Source organism: Thalassophryne amazonica, chromosome 17, assembly GCF_902500255.1.
Source record: "Thalassophryne amazonica chromosome 17, fThaAma1.1, whole genome shotgun sequence".
NCBI lineage: Eukaryota > Metazoa > Chordata > Actinopteri > Batrachoidiformes > Batrachoididae > Thalassophryne > Thalassophryne amazonica.
Window position 1 is genome coordinate 2,368,374 of NC_047119.1, and position 22,903 is coordinate 2,391,276.

Consider the following 22,903-nt stretch of genomic DNA (forward strand, 5'->3'; position numbering starts at 1 on the left):
GGAGGAATGGGCCAAAATCCCTGCTGCAGTGTGTGCAAACCTGGTGAAAAACTACAGAAAACGTTTGACCTCTGTAATTGCAAACAAAGGCTACTGTACCAAATATTAACATTGATTTTCACAGGTGTTAAAATACTTATTTGCAGCAGTAACATACAAATAAATTATAAAACAAAATCATACATTGTGATTTCTGGAATTTTTTTTTAGATTATGTCTCTCACAGTGGACATGCACCTAAGGGCCCTGTCCCACTGGGGAGAAGATTAATTGCGAGTATACAAATTACGGGCGTTCATTGTCGTCCACAACAAAAATGGCCAAAAATGACAAATGTCCCAGTATGAATTATGGCTATATTAATAATATATATCAAATATATCATGAACAGTCACGGTTATATAACACATGTAGTGAGGAAACTGATCCGACACATTGAGATTATCACGGCAGTATTACGGGTGTATTATAATGCATCGTGCACGTGTTGCGCGTGCACAGCATCTGCATTGCGGTCATAAAAGAAGCGCGCTCGGGCCGTCGGCATCACTATTCACACCAACAGTACAGCCTCTGGACTTGGACAAGTTGATCACAGAGTTGTTCATGTTGTCATGCGAGGGTTAACTGTTCATGAGTTTGGGATGCAGGAGGGGGGGAAGCCGCTTGGGGTGTGAGACGGTGGTTTTTTTTGTTATTTTGAGAGTGTCACAGAAAACAGACTTCAGCATGAGTTGTGGCTAAACTGCAACTCTTCCTTTTGTTGGTGTTAAATAAAAGTCTTGGAGGAGACGTGATTGCAGCAACTACGTCTTTGTGGATCTACACAGCCGGATCGGCACTGACTGGCAGGTATGTCTCTTTCTGCCACATATACTACTTTGGGTTTACGTGACGTGTTTGTTATGCATTCACAGATTGTCCGCAGATTGTCTGCAAAGCAGATGTAATAAAAACACTTTATTTGTGGCCAGTTTGTATGCAGTCGCTACAACATATTTTAGTTTGTGATGTGGACATGATGGGCACGCAATATATCTGTTTTACACACTGTCCCAGTCTGCTGCCAAGCCGCAAATCCCCGTCAGTTGTGGATATCAGCGGTTAACGGCAGATATACAGCGCATATGTATTGTGTATGAATTGAGTATATATGGAGTATGTGAGGCGGATGTTATGAGTAGCTCAAAAATCTGGATGTGAACATGCGTGCCTCTGCGGATGATCACGGGCGTGTTCAGATGACGGCCAACTCATACAGGCATGTTACACGCATATTGTGGATGTTTGGGAATATGGGCCAATTTTGTGCACAATCCATACACAAATCCTCCTAAACTCCAGTGGGACAGGGCCCTAAGATGAACATTTCAGACCCCTCCATGATTTCTAAGTGGGAGAACTTGCAAAACCGCAGGGTGTTCAAATACGTATTTTCCTCACTGTATATATGTGTATATGTATGTGTGTGTATATATATATATATATATATATATATATATATATATATATATATATATATATATATGTACATATTTCTACCTCATTTTCTTATTTTATTGTACTGTTACAAGTATTATTATTATTGCTTATCCTTGCACATGCTGTTTGATGAACATTTTCCTCGACTCACACCCATCTTGTGTGTTTTTTAAGAGCTGACGTAACATGTGAATTTCTCCACTGTGAGATCATTAAAGTTTATTTTTATGTTAACACAACACTATTAAACTAACACAAACCATAATAACATTTAAAACTCCAAATTCCCATGCTGCATTGCAGCACACTGTCCATTGTTTACTGGTTAGCTAAAACTGCTCATTTCTCAAAAAATATTTGTTGTGTGTTGGGGGGTGTGGCTGGACATTTTGGTGTTCTTTTCTTTTCTTTGCTCTCCAGGTGGTATGAAAACTGATTTGTCTGTGGAGAAGGTGCTGGCTGAAGAGTCCTTCACCCTCATCAACATCATGTGCAGCACCTGTGGATGGTGCTCACATGCAACCTTAAAGACTTTCAGCTGAAGCAGATAATTAGATGGCGTTCTGCATTTAAGCCATGTGTGATTCAAGCAGAATTGCCGGGAACTCGACCTTGTGATGTTCGTTTGTGAGACACTGAGGACCGCGCCTGGGTTTGACACATCGTGCCTGTGAAGCAGGAGGGGTGAGGGACACATGCTGTCAGCACACATCAGAGGTGATTAATTGTTTGACTACTTGTTGATAGTAACTTGGTATTTTGTTACGCAGTAGATTTGAATGGTGATGAGAATTGTGCAGCTCGCTTCTCACTGCCGTGGCGTGCGGACAAGTGATCCTCCACCTGTTGTGAGAGGCTGCTCATTTGCATAAAGCTTAAATACAGACCTGAATGTGTTGCTGATGGTGTGTGTCTTTTGAAGGATATTGGTTGTAACTGCTGACTTACCTCACCTCTTCTATCCTTCACAGAGAGTCGGTTTGTCGTGTCCACCTGGGGGGTGTTTGGCGGTAACAGTGAGTCCAGAAGCGCCGGGCTTCAATCCTTTTGGGCGCTGGAGAGCGTGCCAGCCTTCACTCCACCAGAATGACGCTGTTTTAGTTTCTACACTTTGTTTAGCACCAGAGGGTGACTCAATAAATTGTTTTTGTTATTGGAACCGCTTTCTGGTTATTTTAGCACTGGGTTCCGTCAGATGCTGGTCCGCTCCTCAACCCGCATCGACACATAACAATATTTGTCCTATCAGCTTTCCATTTTTGTAGTGTTCATCCTTGACGCAAAATACATCATCATTGCAGCCCAGCTCTGTGGTACGGGTAACACAGCTGTTACAAGAATGAAAGCATTGATCACAAAAAGTTACATGGCTACTAGAAGCCTTCAATTAATAAATTGCTTTCCAAATAAATGTTGCAAAATGATCTCCTGTCATCGTTTCCTGCACAGAGACGCTGCTGTAAGGTTTCTGCTGTTATTTTCCATCAACATTTCGATGCAGCACAGTTTTACCTTCTTTCTTGAAGTGGTAGAAACAACGTTTTATAAAATAGTAATAATCAGCTGACAGCTGTTGGATCCTCGTGGTTGCTTCCTGATTGTTTACTTCTGCTTTTATAAAACCTGAGTCAGTTGGTTTTATTCTGTCTGATGTGTCAAGAAGCTGCAGCACAGTGCAGCAGCAGCTTCTCTAAAAATGAGCAAATTTAACCACCTTGTGTCCACACAAAGTGAGTGCAAAAGTGTGTTTTTTTTCCCAACTGGCTGCAGCAGATTCTCTGATAATCAATGACATCAATCTCTATGATGTCTGCTTTCTGTGATGCTCTTGCGCTCTCTGACTCTCTCTCCTGCCACTTGTGTTGCCATCTGTTCTCGTTTAATGTGAGTTACGAGCAGTAATTGAAGCATCTGTTCGTCCGGTGCTCATCCTTTGCGCTGACACGTGAACACAACACGTCTCTTTCTCTCCTCCATTCTGTTTGCTTTTATGTCAAACAGTGACTCTTTATTAAAGTCTTAAAGTGCGGCTTCAGATTTTCCGATGGTGCACATAAGCAAAGTGGGAGAAAAGTAATTCCATGTACATCTGCAGTAACCATCTGCATGTACACACAAACGAGGACATACAGATGAAGACACACAGACAAGGACACACAGATGAAGACACACAGACATGAACACACAGACGCGGACACACGGACACATAGACACACAGACGCGGACACACAGATGAAGACACACAGACATGGACACACAGACGCGGACACACGGACACATAGACACACAGACGCGGACACACAGATGCAGTGGACACACAGATGCGGTGGACACACAGACGTGGACACACAGATGAAGACACACAGACATGGACACAGACGCGGACACACAGATACAGTGGACACACAGATGCAGTGGACACACAGACGCGGACACACGGATGCAGTGGACACACAGATGCGGTGGACACACAGATGTGGACACACAGATGAAGACACACAGACATGGACACACAGACGAGGACACACAGATGAAGACACAGACATGGACACACAGATGTGGACACACAGACGAGGACACACAGACGCAGACACACGGACACATAGACACACAGATGCAGTGGACACACAGACGTGGACACACAGACAGACACACGGACACATAGACACACAGACGCGGACACATAGACACAGACGCAGACACACAGATGCAGTGGACACACAGACGCAGTGGACACACAGACGCAGTGGACACACAGACGTGGACACAGATGAAGACACACAGACATGGACACACAGACGAGGACACACAGACGCGGACACATGGACACATAGACACACAGACGCGGACACACAGATGCAGTGGACACACAGATGTGGACACATGGACACAGACACAGACGCGGACACACAGATGCAGTGGACACACAGACGTGGACACACAGACATGGACACACAGATGAGGACACACAGACGCGGACACACGAACACATAGACACACAGACGTGGACACAGATGCAGTGGACACACAGACACGGACACGGACACATAGACACACAGACGCGGACACACAGATGCAGTGGACACACAGACGCGGACACACGGACACATAGACACACAGACGCGGACACACAGATGCAGTGGACACACACACGTGGACACACGGACACATAGACACACAGACGCGGACACACAGATGCGAACACACGGACACATAGACACACAGACGCAGACACACAGATGCAGTGGACACACAGATGCGGACACAGACGTGGACACACAGACACAGTGGACACACAGACGCGGACACACAGATGAGGACACACAGATGAGGACACACAGACGCGGACACACAGACACATAGACACACAGACGCGGACACACAAACACATAGACACACAGATGCAGTGGAGACGCGGACACACAGATGCAGTGGACACACAGATGCGGACACACGGACACATAGACACACAGACGCGGACACGCAGATGCAGTGGACACACAGATGCGGACACACTGACACATAGACACACAGACGCGGACACACAGATGCGAACACACAGATGCAGTGGACACACAGACGCTGACACACGGACACATAGACACACAGACGCGGACACACAGATGCGAACACACAGATGCAGTGGACACACAGACGCGGACACATGAACACATAGACACACAGACGCGGACACACAGATGCAGTGGACACACAGATGCGGACACAGACACATAGACACACAGACGCGGACACACAGATACGAACACACAGATGCAGTGGACACACAGACGCGGACACATGAACACATAGACACACAGACGCGGACACACAGATGCAGTGGACACACAGACGCGGACACACGGACACATAGACACACAGACGCGGACACACAGATGCAGTGGACACACAGATGCGGACACATGGACACATAGACACACAGACGTGGATACACAGATGCGAACACACAGATGCAGTGGACACACAGACATGGACACATGAACACATAGACACACAGACGCGGACACACAGATGCAGTGGACACACAGACGCGGACACACGGACACATAGACACACAGACGCGAACACACAGATGCAGTGGACACACAGATGCGGACACACGGAGACATAGACACAGACACGGGCACACAGATGCAGTGGACACACAGACGCGGACACATGGACACATAGACACACAGACGTGGACACACAGATGCGAACACACGAACACATAGACACACAGATGCAGTGGACACACAGACGCGGACACACAGATGAAGACACACAGATGTTGTGGACACACAGACGTGGACACACAGATGCAGTGGACACAGACATGGACACACGGACACATAGACACACAGACGCGGACACACAGATGCAGTGGACACACAGATGCAGTGGACACACAGACGCGGACACATAGACACACAGATGCAGACACACAGATGCAGTGGACACACAGACGTGGACACACGGATGCAGTGGACACACAGACGCAGTGGACACACAGACGTGGACACACAGACGCAGACACACAGACATGGACACACAGACGAGGACACACAGACACGGACACATAGACACACAGACGCGGACACACGAACACATAGACACACAGACGTGGACACACAGATGCAGTGGACACACAGACACGGACACATAGACACACAGACGCGGACACACAGATGCAGTGGACACACACACGCGGACACACGGACACATAGACACACAGACTCGGACACACAGATGCAGTGGACACACACGCGGACACACGGACACATAGACACACAGACGCGGACACACAGACGCGAACACACAGATGCAGTGGACACACAGATGCGGACACACGGACACATAGACACACAGACGTGAACACACAGATGCAGTGGACACACAGATGCGGACACACGGACATGGACACACAGATGCAGTGGACACACAGATGCGGACACATGGACACATAGACACACAGACGCGGACACACAGATGCAGTGGACACACAGACGCGGACACACAGATGAAGACACACAGACGTTGTGGACACACAGATGTTGTGGACACACAGACGTGGACACACAGATGCAGTGGACTCACAGACATGGACACACGGACACATAGACACACAGACGCGGACACACAGATGCAGTGGACACACAGATGCGGACACATGGACACATAGACACACAGACGCGGACACACAGATGCAGTGGACACACAGACGCGGACACACAGATGAAGACACACAGACGTTGTGGACACACAGATGTTGTGGACACACAGACGTGGACACACAGATGCAGTGGACTCAGACATGGACACACGGACACATAGACACACAGACGCGGACACACAGATGCAGTGGACACACAGATGCGGACACATGGACACATAGACACACAGACGCGGACACACAGATGCAGTGGACACAGACGTGGACACACAGACGTGGACACACAGACATGGACACACAGACGAGGGGACACACAGACGCGGACACATAGACACACAGACGCGGACACACGAACACATAGACACACAGACGTGGACACACAGACACGGACACATAGACACACAGACGCGGACACACAGATGCAGTGGACACACAGACGCGGACACATGGACACATAGACACACAGATGCGAACACACGGACACATAGACACACAGACGCGGACACACAGATGCAGTGGACACACAGACGCGGACACATGGACACATAGACACACAGATGCGAACACACGGACACATAGACACACAGACGCGGACACACAGATGCAGTGGACACACAGACGCGGACACACAGATGAAGACACACAGACGTTGTGGACACACAGATGTTGTGGACACACAGACGTGGACACACAGATGCAGTGGACTCACAGACATGGACACACGGACACATAGACACACAGACGCGGACACACAGATGCAGTGGACACACAGATGCGGACACATGGACACATAGACACACAGACGCGGACACACAGATGCAGTGGACACAGACGTGGACACACAGACGTGGACACACAGACATGGACACACAGACGAGGGGACACACAGACGCGGACACATAGACACACAGACGCGGACACACGAACACATAGACACACAGACGTGGACACACAGACACGGACACATAGACACACAGACGCGGACACACAGATGCAGTGGACACACAGACGTGGACACATAGACACACAGACGCGGACACACAGATCCGAACACACGGACACATAGACACACAGACGCGGACACACAGATGCAGTGGACACACAGACACGGACACACAGACGTGGACACACAGATGTTGTGGACACACAGATGCGGACACACGGATGCAGTGGACACGCAGACGCAGTGGACACACAGACGTGGACACACAGACGCGGACACACAGTCACATAGACACACAGACGCGGACACAGATGAAGACACACAGACATGGACACACAGACGAGGACACGCAGACGTGGACACATGGACACATAGACACACAGACGCGGACACACAGATGCAGTGGACACACAGACATGGACACACGGAGACGCGGACACACAGATGCGAACACACAGATGCAGTGGACACACAGACGCGGACACATGAACCCATAGACACACAGACGCGGACACATAGACACATAGACACACAGACGCGGACACACAGATGCAGTGGACACACAGATGCGGACGCACGGACACATAGACACACAGACGCGGATACACAGATGCGAACGCACAGATGCAGTGGACACACAGACGTGGACACATGAACACATAGACACACAGACGCGGACACACAGATGCAGTGGCCACACAGACGCGGACACACGGACACATAGACACACAGACGTGGACACACAGATGCAGTGGACACACAGATGCGGACACACGGACACATAGACACACAGACGCGGACACACAGATGCGAACACACAGATGCAGTGGACACACAGACGTGGACACATGAACACATAGACACACAGACGCGGACACACAGATGCAGTGGACACACAGATGCGGACACACGGACACATAGCCACACAGACGCGGACACACAGATGTGAACACACAGATGCAGTGGACACACAGACGCGGACACATGAACACATAGACACACAGACGCGGACACACAGATGCAGTGGACACACAGATGCGGACACACGGACACATAGACACACAGACACGGACACACAGATGCGAACACACAGATGCAGTGGACACACAGACGCAGACACACGGACACATAGACACACAGACGCGGATACACAGATGCGAACACACAGATGCAGTGGACACACAGACGTGGACACATGAACACATCTTTATGTTGCTTTTCCTGACTCTCACCCCAACAACATGGCACCATTACACTTACAACCATCTGAGAGTGTGTGCTGCTTCCTCACTTTGCCACATCCGTGACACCGTGGACTCGTCGTGGGCCCTTGCAGTGACCCAGGCAGACAACCGGTCAGTCCCCACATCTCTAAAATAACTGTCTGTCTGCTGCTGCCGAGTGAAGACCGGGCGTCCCCTTGGCCTTCATTAACTGCTGGATCACACAGAGACAGTTGCACCACGTGGCCAAAATGGAAAAGCTGACGCTTCCTCACAATGCAAGTGATTCTCCTTGTCTTCGCCTACCGCTCCTTTGATACAAAGTCACTCCAGCGGTACCCAATGATCCTCCAAAGAGACCTGGTACCAAAGACATCCAGTCGTCACTGGTTAGCCTCTCACAACCATAGAGGAAGACAAGAAGCACCAGGGCCCTAAAGACTTCAACCTCCATTCTTCTGTAACAATATCAGCATCACCAAACACATTTGTCCAGTGACATCAAGGCGTCACTCGATCTCAATGTCACTGCCGAAATTAATGAGTGTCTCTACAAATTCAACACTTTCACAACATACAGATACACTTCTGATGTAAAGGAAGTCTTCTGAAGCTGACTTGGTTCAGGCGTACAGAAGCAGCGCGGGTCTCCGTACGCACTGTGTGCAGTCTTGATCTTTTGCAAGACCTGGAGAATTTGCAAAGGACAAAAAGTGTCCACAGCCAGTCTGCAACCTTCTACAGCAGGGGTGGGCAATCATGTGCCATAAAGGGCCGAGACACTGCAGGTTTTCCGTGCAACCAATCGCCTCAGTAGGTGATTTCATTAATGATCAGGTGTCTCAGCAGGTGATTTCATTGACAACCAGGTGTTTATGTTCAGAGCAGAAGCTCATCAGCAACCCACCTGCTGAGGTGATTGGTTACATGGAAAACCTGCAGTGTCTCGGCCCTCGATGCCCACCCCTGTTCTACAGCATTGAACACAAGCATGTGATGTTCAGGTCTCAAGCATGATTTTGCCATATTTTCCCCGTAGACTGTCCGTAGTACCGTGTACAGCAGGTTATGAGTTAGGCTGAAGCAAACAACACACTGAGCTGCCATGCTTTCAGTTCTCTTGACAACTCTCTCGTGTAGTTGGAGTGAAGGTAAAAACACACACCGAGTTTAAGGGAATCAGTTCGTGACTTCAGTTGTGTAAAATCCTCACGAGGGGCAACCAAAGTTTCTGATGTCTGAAATTCATCCGACTGTCCGATTGCTGGTCAGGTGGAGTTGATCACATAGCATATCTGAAATTTGGCCCAAGTCAGAATTGGGGTCATAGCCACACTCAGATGGTAGCGGGTATGATCACTTTAAGTTCTAGACCCTGTTCATGCATAACTCATTGAGATGACTTATGATTTGCCTTATATGAATGAAATGGTTTGAATCAAATGTATTTAAATAGCTGTTCTGTGATTCCACTGTGTGCTTATGAGTAATAAAATAGTAAATGGACTACATTTATATACCGCTTTTCCATCTGCATCAGACGCTCAAAGCACTTTACAATAATGCCTCACATTCACCCTGATGTCAGGCTGCTGCCATACAAGGTGCTCACAACACACCGGGAGACACTCAGGGATTCAGGACCTTGCCCAAGGGCCCTTAGTGATTCCCCGGTCAGGCTGGGATTTGAACTGAGGATCCTCTGGTCTCAAGCCCAATGCTTAACCACTAGACCATCACCTCCTCTGTACGCCAGTACACAACACTATCATCTAAAGTCGATATAAATAAATCCAAACTGTAGCAACAAGTGTCAAACAGTGTCACAGACTTACAGATTTATTGTAATCTTTTGGAAACGGCAGTTGATTTGACAGTTTACTGCGCTGCTCTCTGTGTTTACTGCACACGCGTTCTTTTAGCTTCACATGCAGAATTAAAATTAATGGGAGGTTTATTTAATGATACATGAGACGTGTTACATGCTGCACACGACTGGCCTGGGAGTCACCAGTCGGGCGCCCTCATTATACGCCCGCACTGTGTCAAGTATGTGAACGTGCACTTCATTTAGAGCCCTTGTGCACGTCACAGTGAGATTAGAGAAAAAGAATCATGACATCAAATTCGTGAGGCAGATCGAGCGGAAGACACACGAGCAGCGCTGTGTCCACTCACGCCTGGCTGTACCTTAATCGTCCTGTCTACCTGCTCCTCTTTCTGTCTCATTTATCATCCCGCCCCCCACCCCCCCACCCCCCGTCCCCATTTAAACAGAATCTGCCGCAGCAGTGAATGAACGGAGACAGAGAGTAGATGAATTGGATTACGCAGCAGCCTCTGTCCAGATGCCAGCATCTGCACCTGAACCGTCTTTGTCCTGTCTCCTCCCTCAGACAGCCTCATTGAAACGAATGGAGCCGGGGTCATGTCTAATTTAATGCATTAAGCCTTCAGCGTTCCATGTGTTGGTGTCGGTGCAGAACGTCTGCACGGTCGTTTCACTGTTGTTGAACACAAAGTGAGATAAATGGTTGGTAATTACAGCTGGGGGGGAACATCTCCAAGAAACAGACATTCATCACACAAAAACTGACACAGGCTGAAAGAATGGATGGCTCTTCACTTTTATCTTTTGGCACCAAAGCAGAGCCTCCACGCTGAGGAGATGAAGACGGCAGTGTGCCCTCGACTCCTCGTCCAGGCTGCAGAGCGGACGAGTGGGGCTGGACGACCACGAATACCCCGGCTCCTGACCGCAGGGACATATGGGCTTCCCACCTGTCTCCCTGCCACTGCTCAGCGCCGCCTCTCAAATCTGTGGCCTTCACACCGAAGTCACTGCTGTGAGAACACGGGATTTCCATTTAGACACATGTGTCTGATCCAATTTAATTTAGCTCTGTTGACTTGAGGGAAGATGGGAGGATCGTTTCAGTCAGTTCAGGCCGATTCAGTCCGAGGAGAAAAAGTTGTAATTGCAGTGAAGTTGACGTTATTGCTGTGTGACTGTGAGTGAGCCTTAAATATGTGAGAGAAAAGAAATATGTGCCTCTAACATCCTGCTCCTGTGATTCATGTTGCACTGCAAAAAAAAAAAAAAAAAAAAGAATGTGACTGAGAAATTGTCAACCAGATGCACAGACTTTTTATTTTTTTCTCAACTGAAGGTTATTAGTTTGGACAACTTGGTTTGAAAGGAACAAAAGAAATTCTCAGGTGATCGCCGGCCACTAGCCCTAAGCTTCACTAAAAGACCCAGACTTTAGATAAAGTTGAGGCCGCGACACGCTCCATTTACTAATAAAATGAATTTAAAAGAGTAAAAGGTGTAGAACTATACTATACCAGTATGCTGCCATATGAAAGGGAAAATAAGTGCATCTTAAGTCTGGACTTGAAAGTCTCCACAGAATCTGACTGTTTTATTGATGCAGGGAGATCATTCCACAGAACAGGGACACGATAAGAGAAAGCTCTGTGACCCACAGACTTCTTATTCACCCTACAGACACAAAGTAGTCCTGCACCCTGAGAAGACAGAGCCCAGGCCGGTACGTAAGGTTTAATTAGGTCAGCTAGGTAGGGGAGTGCCAGTCTGTGAACAATTTTATAGGTTAGTAGCAGAACCTTAAAATCTGATCTCACTGGGACAGGAAGCCAGTGAAGAGACGCATCAGCCATAGACAGGATGGAACAAATCTTAATTTCACAGGTGGAAGAAAGCAGTCCTCCTAATATTTCTAAAGTGGAGTTCAAAGGACAACATAGGATCAAAAATTACCCCAAGGTTCCTCACTTTGTCAGTTTGATGTATGACACACGAGCCGAGGCTGAGCGTTAACTGGTCAAATTGATGGCGATGACTCACTGGACCAAGAACCATCATTTCAGTCTTATCAGAGTTTAAAAGTAGGAAGTTGTTGGACATCCAGCTTCTCACTGATGCAAGGCAATCTTCTAAGGATTTTATGTGGATGAGATTACCAGCAGTTATCAGCATGTATAACTTTCCTTTTTTCATAAGGAAATTGCAGGTGTGTTCAGTGTGTACATGCCTTGTGTGTTGTCTCCAGGTTCAGATTCAAAGATCGAGACCCTGACTGCTGGGACTGAGGATCATTTAAAGCAGATGTCAGAATGTTTAGGATTTACATAGTGTGAAGAATATGAAACCTGAAACCAGAGTTGATTTTAGGTCATGAGTCTATTTCACATTTGTTGACACTGAGATTTCCTTTCTAGTTGTATCTTATAAACTCCTGCTCAAATGATTTAAATGCCTGAACTCCTTAACGTAATGCGATGTGTCCTAGATGTCTCCATTATGAGCCTCAGCGCTGCCTCGCTCTGTTAATTCTCAGTGGTCATATGTTTCTTGGTTTTTCTTACTGTCTGTTTGCAGGCTTACTTTCGTCAGGGGGTTGCCCTGCAGTATTTGGGACGTCATGCCGATGCGTTGGCAGCATTCGCCTCTGGGCTCGCTCAGGACCCCAAGAGTCTCCAGTTGCTTGTGGGCATGGTGGAGGCAGCCATGAAATCATCCCTTAGAGGTAAACCTCTGTGACAGCTGAATTATGTCCGGCGCTGACACCGTCAGCTTCTGTCCGTCAGCTGCCTTGTTTTTGTGCGTTTTGAAACATAGTAAATAAATAATACCGTTAAGGATTAATTTAGAAATGATATGCCTGGAAAAGTTATTGATAACAGTTATGTCACATCGTGCACACATCGCAACTGTATGTAGTACCAGTGTCTCAGTTCAGGGGGCCATGTCCTTCAAAGGCTGGGTCAGGGTTCAGGTCATAGTGGCACATCTGGGCTGTCCCATTTTGAAGGCTTCTTGGAATGTGACCAATGAATGCAGCCTTCTTTCCCTCAAAAATGAAGGATACAACAGGTGCATCCTTGGTGACCCAGCAATCCCAAGAGTCATTGTGTTTTTTAAATTTAACCTTTATTTAACCAGGTTAGTCCCATTGAGATCGAGATCTCTTTTGCATGAGAGACCTGGACAATTTAAAGTTTCCAGTCCACCTAACCTGCATGTCTTTGGCTGTAGGAAGAAGCCGGAGCACCCGGAGGAAACCCACACAAACATGGGGAGAACACGCAAACCCCACACAGAAAGGCCACAGGTGGGAATCAAACCCATGCTGTGAGGCAACAGTGCTAACCACTAAGGCTCCGTGCTGCCCATTGTTGTTTTGTTTTGTTTTGGTTTTTGCAAGATAAAATTGTTGATAAATTAAAAGGAAAAAAAAGGAACAATTTCAGGCTCCACATGTACAATATTTATAAGCAAAGTATAAATAAGTATTGAAAAACTGCGGGTTACAGTGGCTTGTCACGTGCAGCTGTCAAAGTTGCTAGGCAACAGGAGGTAGGGCGGGGATAAGATAATGAAGCAATGGCCAAATGATTTCAGTTGGTCTCAGAAGGTCAGATGTTTGTAGCACGCAGCCTTTGAAGGAGGCGGCCCCTTAACTGAGACACAGACAGTCAGACAGAGATACAGTAGGATTAAACTGAAGCCACTTTCTCTTTTTTAAGTCATTTTTTATTCACTACATATCATACAAAAAGCTTGTAAATGCATATATATATATATATATATATATATATATATATATATATATATATATATATATATATATATATATATATATATATATATATATATATATACACACACTGAGCACCTGTTTGAAGTCATTCATGTCCATTCTGAGCATCGTTCTAAAATATTCATCTTCACTGGCAGTAAAATTGGGAGCTGGTTCCTCTCCTGTGGAACCAGCTCCCAATTCAGATCAGGGAGACAGACACCCTCTCTACTTTTAAGATTAGGCTTAAAACTTTCCTTTTTGCTAAAGCTTATAGTTAGGGCTGGATCAGGTGACCTTGAACCATCCCTTAGTTATGCTGCTATAGACTTAGACTGCTGGGGGGTTCCCATGATGCACTGTTTCTTTCTCTTTTTGCTCTGTATGCACCACTCTGCATTTAATCATTAGTGATCGATCTCTGCTCCCCTCCACAGCATGTCTTTTTCCTGGTTCTCTCCCTCAGCCCCAACCAGTCCCAGCAGAAGACTGCCCCTCCCTGAGCCTGGTTCTGCTGGAGGTTTCTTCCTGTTAAAAGGGAGTTTTTCCTTCCCACTGTCACCAAGTGCTTGCTCACAGGGGGTCGTTTTGACTGTTGGGGTTTTTACGTAATTATTGTATGGCTTTGTCTTACAATATAAAGCGCCTTGGGACAACTGTTTGTTGTGATTTGGCGCTATATAAATAAAATTGATTTGATTTGATTTGATAAAAACCTACACAGCACACTCAGATTCACAATAACAGCAATTATCATTTTCACTGAAACCTCTGTAATTTATCCCTGAAGAATACACAAACACACATCCACAACTGCCACAAAACAGACGTACCTGTATGTCATGGATTTTTTTATTTATTCACAACTGTAAGTTGTGCTTGTCAACAGAAATGACTGTCCGTTCGTCTGTCCATACGCCAAAACCTTCCACGTCGTAAAAACTCAAGAACCGCAAAACTCTCCGAATCAAAATTATTGGGGGGGGTGTCAAAAAAAAATCATGCATTTCTGACATGTATAAATGTCTTTTTTGATGACTTTTTGGTTTCAAGTAGGAAATGTGTAAATTTTGGGGGAAATAAAATGGGCTGACAGCTATAAAATACTGTTTTGAATAAAAGATCAAGTTCTTCTCCCTCATATTATCCCGAGGATGTAAAATGGCAAATCTAGAGCAAAGTTAATACCTTCCAACTCACATTTTTCTTGCACATCTACATTGTTATCATTTTATTCATGTTGTTGTGGTTTATAAATCTTTTAAACTGAGCTTGTTGTTGTCTCCTCCCCTCTAAATGACATTAACAGATCATCTCATTTGGATGGTGTGTTACAAATATTCTCCCGCTCCCGATGTTTTGGAGGGTGATGCCTTAGGTGTGGGAAGGTAGAATCATCTGTGGCTGGTACATTCAGTTCTACTTAAATTGTTTGTAGGACTTCATAGTTAGTCCATTGAACACGTGGAATAATTATTAAGTCCAAATTTTCCATTTATATCATAATAATCCATCCATCATGGAAGGTAAAAACAAAGAAAAATCTTTGTTTCTTGCTATTTTGTCACAGTTTCAGTTGTTTTTGGACTATTACCATATTTTAATTGGTACCTTGATCCAATAAATACCAATCTTGAATTTCTTCTTCAAGTGCTGCCAATAGTATGATCTCTGCTGCAGTCCCACTCACCGAGCGCTAGTTTCTTTAGTCAGGTCAGGGTTAGGGTTAGGGTGACGTTGGTGACGTGTCACCATATCCACAACACCAACCGCCTTAGGGCCTAGATAACCAACCACCCAGGCAGACAACCGGTTCATCCCCAACTCTGAAAAATAATCAGCCATCTGCCACAGCCAGGAGAAACACAGGTATCTCCTTGGTCTTCTCCAACTGCTGGGGTCCTCAAGACCAAGGTACCTGCTCAGAGAAACACTCCCCATGGCCAAATCTCAAAGGTCAATTTGTTCACATCCAATTCTCAAAACTACACAGTAAGACAGGAATAGTGCAACTGATAATTCAAACAATCCTGCAAATGGTGATAAAAGCACCAAATTCAGCACAAATACTCCTCAGACATTAACTCTTTTGAAAAAAACGATTGGCCACTTAAATTTTCAATAGGTGGCCAGGTAGGGGTCAATTGAAGAATTACACAGGGGTCAAAATTTAAACAAGATCCAATCATATTGAAAACTGTGCCACATTATTTGTCTGATCATAAAGATTCCAAAAAGATATAGTTTGGACTATCTGTGACTGAATGTTCTGGAGTTATGAGGTAAAAATGGCAAGAATGGTGACAAAGGTCAGTTTCAGTTTGTACAGGAGTCAAAAGTTAAAGTTGCTCCACTTTTAGTAAAAAAGTGTTGCAAAATATTTGTTGAGTAAATAGGATTAATAAATGGAATAGTTTTGACTGTGTTGAATGTTTGGTCTCCAAAGTAAAGGTCAAACAAGGTCGACATCCATTGGATTCTATGACATGTGACATATGTTACCCCGTAACATCATAACTAAAGGCCCTCTGACACTTGCACGACTTTGATCTGCGCACTTGCATGCATTCTGCCGTGTACGAGAGTAAACTCATCTGAAACTGGTTGTAAACCATTGTAAACTGTGCACAGCTTCGTGCACGTGCACAAAGAAAATTTATAAATGTTCAAAATCTCCATTATGCATGAATGACATGAACTCTGAGTGAACATTGCACAAACAAGTCAAAAACACAGCGTGTGCATGCGAGTGATTGTATCAGTGCACTGCATCACAGCGCAGCTCATCTGAACCATTATAACGAGATGTTCATCATAACCATACTTTTACAGCTGCACACAAGAAGGAAAGAACATGCAACTGTTTTACCAAGTCATGACAATGTAAACATGACAAATAATGATCTTCTCTGTGATTCCGGAAGCGATTAGAGGCATTTTCAACATCCCACTTGAATCAAATCAAATCAAATCAATTTTATTTATATAGCGCCAAATCACAACAAACAGAGAGGCACTTTATATTGTAAGGCAAGGCCATACAATAATTACGGGAAAAACCCCAACGGTCAAAATGACCCCCTGTGAGCAAGCACTTGGCGACAGTGGGAAGGAAAAACTCCCTTTTAATAGGAAGAAACCTCCAGCAGAACCAGGCTCAGGGAGGGGCAGTCTTCTGCTGGGACTGGTTGGGGCTGAGGGAGAGAACCAGGAAAAAGACATGCTGTGGAGGGGAGCAGAGATCGATCACTAATGATTATTAACAGGAAGCCAATGAAGAGAGGCCAATATGGGTGAGATATGCTCTCTCCTTCTAGTCCCTGTCAGTACTCTAGCTGCAGCATTTTGAATTAACTGAAGGCTTTTCAGGGAACTTTTAGGACAACCTGATAATAATGAATTACAATAGTCCAGCCTAGAGGAAATAAATGCATGAATTAGTTTTTCAGCATCACTCTGAGACAAGACCTTTCTAATTTTAGAGATATTGCGCAAATGCAAAAAAGCAGTCCTACATATTTGTTTAATATGCGCTTTGAATGACATATCCTGATCAAAAATGACTCCAAGATTTCTCACAGTATTACTAGAGGTCAGGGTAATGCCATCCAGAGTAAGAATCTGATTAGACACCATGTTTGTAAGATTTGTGGGGCCAAGTACAATAACTTCAGTTTTATCTGAGTTTAAAAGCAGGAAATTGTCTTTATGTCTGTAAGACAATCCTGCAGTTTAGCTAATTGGTGTGTGTCCTGTTATGTGTCGGACGCAGCTCGGAGAACCGACCAGCGTTTGAAGGACCCAGTATGAAATAAGCAGAGCACGGTTCAAAGGCTAACTGAATTTAATACATAACAGTGATAATATAACAAAAAGGTGCGGCCTGGCGTGGTGCGCTCCCAGCAGCGCTAACGGTCCGGAGCCAGAAGCTGTTTCGGACCCAAGGACCCCGCCGACACCCCCCAAGTGGCCGCAACAACCGAGTCTGTGAAAGAAGGAACCATTATGTGAGTCCACACTCTACACACAGAACACTTAAAGGTGTACAAACAGCAAACACTTCCTGGCTTGATTACTGATCAGCTTCCCAACCTGCAGGCATGGAACATCCAGTTCACAAAACTCCACCGCAGTGGAAGCTGATACATGACTAACAAACAGCTCAATACAATAAGGTGTGAGGGACACCACATTTACTGACTGTATAACTGTTAGTCACAAAATCTAACGTACCTCAGGAAGTGTGCTGACGAGCGTGAGACCTCACCCCCTCCTCTTTCACAGACTGTGCATCAAACCTGGACGTTCTCAGCATCCGCTGTTGATGAGATGGCTCCCGAGATGACAATCTCACCCGTCTGGTCACAAGGTCGAGTCTCTGGCAAATACACACTGTGCACTCCAGTCTTAAATGCCAACATGTTCCACTCCATCCAGATGCACCACAGCTGTGAGTCCTGACGAGTCGCAGGTGATCAGGGTGAGGTCCTGACAGCCTCAGCAACACAGCCACTCAGTCCCAAACGCAAGCCACCTGGGAGGAAAACCAAAAAACAGAAACAAACCGGCAGCCAGGCCCCCCCAGCCATATAACATGTCCTCTGGCTTCATGGATAGATAAAGCTGGGTATCATCTGCGTAACAATGAAAATTTAAGCAATGCCGTCTAATAATACTGCCTAAGGGAAGCATGTATAAAGTGAATAAAATTGGTCCTAGCACAGAACCTTGTGGAACTCCATAATTAACCTTAGTCTGTGAAGAAGATTCCCCATTTACATGAACAAATTGTAATCTATTAGATAAATATGATTCAAACCACCGCAGCGCAGTGCCTTTAATACCTATGACATGCTCTAATCTCTGTAATAAAATTTTATGGTCAACAGTATCAAAAGCAGCACTGAGGTCTAACAGAACAAGCACAGAGATGAGTCTACTGTCTGAGGCCATAAGAAGATCATTTGTAACCTTCACTAATGCTGTTTCTGTACTATGATGAATTCTAAAACCTGACTGAAACTCTTCAAATAGACCATTCCTCTGCAGATGATCTGTTTTACAACTACCCTTTCAAGAATTTTTGAGAGAAAAGGAAGGTTGGAGATTGGCCTATAATTAGCTAAGATAGCTGGGTCAAGTGATGGCTTTTTAAGTAATGGTTTAAATACTGCCACCTTAAAAGCCTGTGGTACATAGCCAACTAATAAAGATAGATTGATCATATTTAAGATCGAAGCATTAATTAATGGTAGGGCTTCCTTGAGCAGCCTGGTAGGAATGGGGTCTAATAAACATGTTGATGGTTTGGAGGAAGTAACTAATGAAAATAACTCAGACAGAACAATCGGAGAGAAAGAGTCTAACCAAATACCGGCATCACTGAAAGCAGCCAAAGATAACGATATGTCTTTGGGATGGTTATGAGTAATTTTTTCTCTAATAGTTAAAATTTTATTAGCAAAGAAAGTCATGAAGTCATTACTAGTTAAAGTTAAAGGAATACTCGGCTCAATAGAGCTCTGACTCTTTGTCAGCCTGGCTACAGTGCTGAAAAGAAACCTGGGGTTGTTCTTATTTTCTTCAATTAGTGATGAGTAGTAAGATGTCCTAGCTTTACGGAGGGCTTTTTTATAGAGCAACAGACTCTTTTTCCAGGCTAAGTGAAGATCTTCTAAAGTAGTGAGACGCCATTTCCTCTCCAACTTACGGGTTATCTGCTTTAAGCTGCGAGTTTGTGAGTTATACCACGGAGTCAGGCACTTCTGATTTAAGGCTCTCTTTTTCAGAGGAGCTACAGCATCCAAAGTTGTCTTCAATGAGGATGTAAAACTATTGATGAGATACTCTATTTCACTTACAGAGTTTAGGTAGCTACTCTGCACTGTGTTGGTATATGGCATTAGAGAACATAAAGAAGGAATCATATCCTTAAAGCTAGTTACAGCGCTTTCTGAAAGACTTCTAGTGTAATGAAACTTATTCCCCACTGCTGGGTAGTCCATCAGAGTAAATGTAAATGTTATTAAGAAATGATCAGACAGAAGGGAGTTTTCAGGGAATACTGTTAAGTCTTCAATTTTCATACCATAAGTCAGAACAAGATCTAAGATATGATTAAAGTGGTGGTTGGACTCATTTACTTTTTGAGCAAAGCCAATAGAGTCTAATAATAGATTAAATGCAGTGTTGAGGCTGTCATTCTCAGCATCTGTGTGGATGTTAAAATCGCCCACTATATTGATCTTATCTGAGCTAAGCACTAAGTCAGACAAAAGGTCTGACAAGTCAAAAAGAAACTCACAGTAACGACCAGGAGGACGATAGATAACAACAAATAAAACTGGTTTTTGGGACTTCCAATTTGGATGGAGAAGAGTAAGAGTCAAGCTTTCAAATGAATTAAAGCTCTGTCTGGGTTTTTGATTAATTAATAAGCTGGAATGGAAGATTGCTGCTAATCCTCCCCCTCAGCCCGTGCTACGAGCGTTCTGGCAGTTAGTGTGACTCGGGGGTGTTGACTCATTTAAACTAACATATTCATCCTGCTGTAACCAGGTTTCTGTAAGGCAGAATAAATCAATATGTTGATCAATTATTATATCATTTACCAACAGGGACTTAGAAGAGAGAGATCTAATGTTTAATAGACCACATTTAACTGTTTTAGTCTGTGGTGCAGTTGAAGGTACTATATTATTTTTTCTTTTTGAATTTTTATGCTTAAATAGATTTTTGCTGGTTATTGGTAGTCTGGGAGCAGGCACCGTCTCTACGGGGATGGGGTAATGAGGGGATGGCAGGGGGAGAGAAGCGGCAGAGAGGTGTGTAAGACTACAACTAGATTTCTAGAAATGAGACCTGCTCCATCCAAAGTGGGATGGATGCCGTCTCTCCTAACAAGACCAGGTTTTCCCCAGAAGCTTTGCCAATTATCTATGAACTTGAAGAGAAAAGGATTCATCCACTACCAAATAATTATTTTATATACGCAGCATCCAACGCACAATGCATGGCAGCCAGTGGACCACAGCACGGCGTCCAGCTGGGAACACAGCGGGTGAGATCATTACAACAATGTGCCTGCAAGTGTGCGGATCAAAGTCGTGCAAGCGTCAGGGCCCCTTTAGCACCACACATGGTCCATGCATTGGCGGTTAGGTAAACTGGTGAGGGTGTGCGTGTGCTTTTCTGTCAGTGTGTGTCGACCCTGTGACAGACTGGCAGCCTGTCCAGGGTGTCCCCACCTCTTGCCAAATGTCTGCTGGAACCTGTGACCCTTAACTGGAGTTAGGGGTATTTAAAATGAATAGATTGACACATTATTACTGAGATAACAGCAGAGTGTGCACCAGCAACTTCCCAGCTCTTATTTAAAGTTGCAGTTTACTCCAACTGAGTGTCATTTATCTCTGTACAATCACTATTTCTGTTAATTCACTTTAGTAATATAAAAAAAACAGCTCTGTTGGTACTTGACAAGCTTATATTAACTAGATATTGTTCAAGTATGTTTTATTCCCCTGATTTTAGTCAGGTCCTTCCTCTTGTCCTTCCTGTAGTAACACACAATCCAGCCACATTGTTCTTCACTTTTTAAACATGTCCTTCACCTGATTCCACTTCTTTTGTTGCTTAGTTGTATGATGTGCACTATATAGGTGCTCCGCCCCGATTTGTTTCCACGCTTGCTGAATTCCACGAGCTGTCAGTAGTCCAGCAGATGGACAATAATTGCTGGCAGGGAGTCGTGTTCGTTTTCAGTCTGACAGTCAGAAAGCCAGATGCTTTTTCAATCCAGACGTCCGTGATGGCAGAAATTTGTAAAGATGAACTCATTCCTATGGTGTCATTTTCATCTGAACCCTCTGAGATGTCATGTGTTTGTGCTATTTTGTCTCAAACCTGGTTCCAACTCGTCACACTTTGCAGATAACTTTGCCTGTTGATGAAGTAAAAAAGGCGCTGATGTTTCCAGACGTCCCGTCCTCCGTGTCTCCCAGCCTGTCCTTCATTTATACTGTCTTGTGTTTCAGTGAGGCAGTGCCGTCCACAAGTTGTCTTGCCAGAGCCTTGTTGTTGTCTTCAGCTGCTTCTGTGTGCTGTGGTCTTAGCCTGAGTAACTTTGCCGGTAGGACTGATTATCACCACAGACCTGCAGCGGTGACACTCACCTCCCTGACGTGCTGAATGACTTCTGCACACACTTTGAAACTCTGAATAACACACAGCCACAGAGATCCACAGCCTGACAACAGCTGACGTGAGGAGGACACGATCCAGAGTCAACCTGCGTAAAGCTGCTGGCCCGGATAGCATCCCAGAGAAAGTGCTCAGGGACTGTGCGGACCAGCTAGCAGGTGTCCTCACAGATATCTGTATCACCTCTCTGAGCCTGGCTGTGGTCTCTGCCAGCTTCAAGAAAACCACCATCATCCCAGAGCCGAAGAAGACAACAGTCACGTACCTGAATGACTCT

At 45.3% G+C, this 22,903-nt stretch overlaps 1 protein-coding gene across 1 annotated transcript in view; it reads left to right on the forward strand.

Moving 5' to 3' along the window:
- ttc28 (tetratricopeptide repeat domain 28) overlaps positions 1–22,903 on the forward strand; it is a 284,301-nt gene that overhangs the window by 123,673 nt on the left and 137,725 nt on the right. Inside the window, exon 3 of the mRNA XM_034192530.1 lies at positions 13,224–13,371. Within this exon, the coding sequence (XP_034048421.1) occupies positions 13,224–13,371 (148 nt within the window). The remainder of the gene's footprint in view (positions 1–13,223; positions 13,372–22,903) is intronic.